The sequence below is a fragment of the Echinops telfairi genome, unplaced genomic scaffold (genome assembly GCF_000313985.2).
Source record: "Echinops telfairi isolate 266 unplaced genomic scaffold, ASM31398v2 ScPeMD7_23;HRSCAF=83, whole genome shotgun sequence".
NCBI classification, from domain to species: Eukaryota; Metazoa; Chordata; class Mammalia; order Afrosoricida; family Tenrecidae; genus Echinops; species Echinops telfairi.
The window spans coordinates 40,781,505-40,783,914 of NW_022103920.1; the positions used below are offsets into that span (position 1 = coordinate 40,781,505).

The 2,410-nt window shown below is 32.1% G+C and overlaps 1 protein-coding gene across 4 annotated transcripts in view; it reads right to left on the minus strand.

Moving 5' to 3' along the window:
* KMT2E (lysine methyltransferase 2E (inactive)) overlaps window positions 1–2,410 on the minus strand; it is an 85,343-nt gene that overhangs the window by 32,401 nt on the left and 50,532 nt on the right. For all 4 annotated transcript variants that reach the window (XM_045289015.1, XM_045289016.1, XM_004702601.4 and 1 more), the window contains one exon: window positions 1,668–1,706. In XM_045289015.1, the coding sequence (XP_045144950.1) occupies window positions 1,668–1,706 (39 nt within the window). The remainder of the gene's footprint in view (window positions 1–1,667; window positions 1,707–2,410) is intronic.

The window sequence follows — 2,410 nt, forward strand, 5'->3', positions numbered from 1 at the left end:
CACAATTGATGTATGTATGGATTGTGATGAGTTGTATGAGCCCCTAATAAAACGATTAAAAAAATTTTTTTTCTGATTTTACTGACTCACAAACACACCAAGAATTGTTATATACTCATGGCGCGATTGAATGAGAATAAAGTTCCAGTTATCATGTGATCTCCACATGCTGAATAAGACTATGTCTCCAGGCTTAAGACTGGAGAATGTCATAACAAAAATATATGTTGACTGCTTAATTTAGGGTAATCTTATAATCCACTATACCCATGATAAATCTGACATGATATCAAAATGCCTAAGAGAATGTGAAAGAACTTAAAATGACCCACAGCCTAAGTTCCTGGGACAATAATATGGGCTGGAGTTTTCTAGCTTGATGCGCCTCCTCCTCGTTGAACCTTTGGTTTAAGGCAAACCTATTGCCATCAAATTGATTCCAACTCATAATGACTCTACCACTCGTAAGATATGAATGCTAAAAGCCAAGAAAGAATGGTTACCACCTTTTCTTAACACATCACAAAATAAAAACAATTGCTTTCTAATTGGAAAATAATTTATTAAAAGGCCAAAATTATCAAATAATTAAAAATATATTAAAAGCTCGACTACTAGTTATATTCAATTACTACATAGTTGCAATCTTACCAAGATACACTGTACTTCCATTTTCATTAAAATTATAATGTATATATCATTTCAATTCAGTTACAATATTTATCAATTTCCTTTTATAATACTGAAATTCTTCATGAGAAGACAGATTATCCTATAATACATATAACCAAATAGAACTGAAACTGAAAATTCAGATTCCATAAGATCCTTGTATATCCTTTTAGACATGTGTATACACTGTATGTCTAAGACGATATACATGTCTACATGGACAGTTATACCCTGTCCAATAAGGTCACTATGAGTCAGCCTGAACTCAATGGCAGTGAGATATTTAGTAATGTGTTACAAAGATTTACCATCAGCCCACTCTCCATATGACGGGTCAATCTTTACTTAAAAAGTATTCTTTTCTAAAATGAAATTCATCTTACCATTTGATTATTCTACAATGAAACTTATTCAACCAGTTATAATTTTTGTACACATCAATTCTCCATTGTGATGATTATTTGATAAAGGAGATTTTTATTAAATGAGACACTACATATTTAGATCATCTTCTGCATTATTAATCTATTCAGCTTTGTCTACACCCCAGCAGTTTTAGCATCTACAAATTAGGTTAATGGTTCCAAAAAGAGAAAACGTATGAAATTTATCATTTTAGAGACTCACAAACAGCACTATAATAAAACAGAAGTTATAAATGAGTAATACACCTATGGTTCTAAGGTGGCTCTAAAGATTTTACAGGATATTATGAAAATTCACTTGAGTAAATCACTAGAATCCCAACTATATAAAAAAATTTTCAAATTCCAACATTACAAATTTCTTATAACTCCTTTTTGGCTTCATGTTTTAATATTGCTCATAAACTAGAAAACTGGTTTAATCAGCTAGAATTTTCTAGGACTTCACTTCTGGTAAAGAACCTAACAAGCAATGAAATGCCACACACTGAAGAGAACATGAATAAGGAACCACTTACTATGCTCCTGAATAATTGATAATTGATAATGCCTGAAATTTAATGTGTTTACCTTCACTCTTGATGATTTCCTAGATCCTTCACGAAAGGCCTACAAAAAATATGGAGTTCTGAGTTAGTATTTTTAAAACAATGTAACAATTGAAGTGGTTTAATGAAGTTTCATGGAAACAACAAAAAATGGTAATAACCGTTAAATTCAGAATGAGTACAGTAAGTGCAGAAATCTATTGGAATAAAAGTCTGCATTTAGACTAAGTAAGATCACAGAAGCTCTGGTAGCATAATGGATTGTGCATTTGGCTGCTATTTATAAAATATTAGCCATTTGAATTCACCAACCACTCTGGAGGAGAACAGTAAGATTAAATACATATTTATACATGATATGATGCTTAGACAAAAACTTCCAAGTTTTACTATTAGAGCACAAAGAAAATTATCAGAAAATAATTATTTGTACACAACAAGCCAGACAAATACTAGTTAGGAAACTGAAGGAAGTTGCAAAAAGTCAGAATAGCATTAATTCAAGATCCACATTTGTAACCACATCACAATTGTAACCACGTTGAAAATTAAATGAAATTGGAAATGCCAAAAACACTGGAGTCAATTCCAGTTAATGGTTCCAAAAAGAGAAATGTATGAAATATCTGATTTCACTAGTTCCTAAATGCTCCCCACCACCACCACCACCACTATCATGATCTGAATTCTATCTTGCAAGTCTGGCTAGACCAGAGGATGTACACTGGTACAGATAGGAACTGGAAACACAGGGAATCCAGGGCA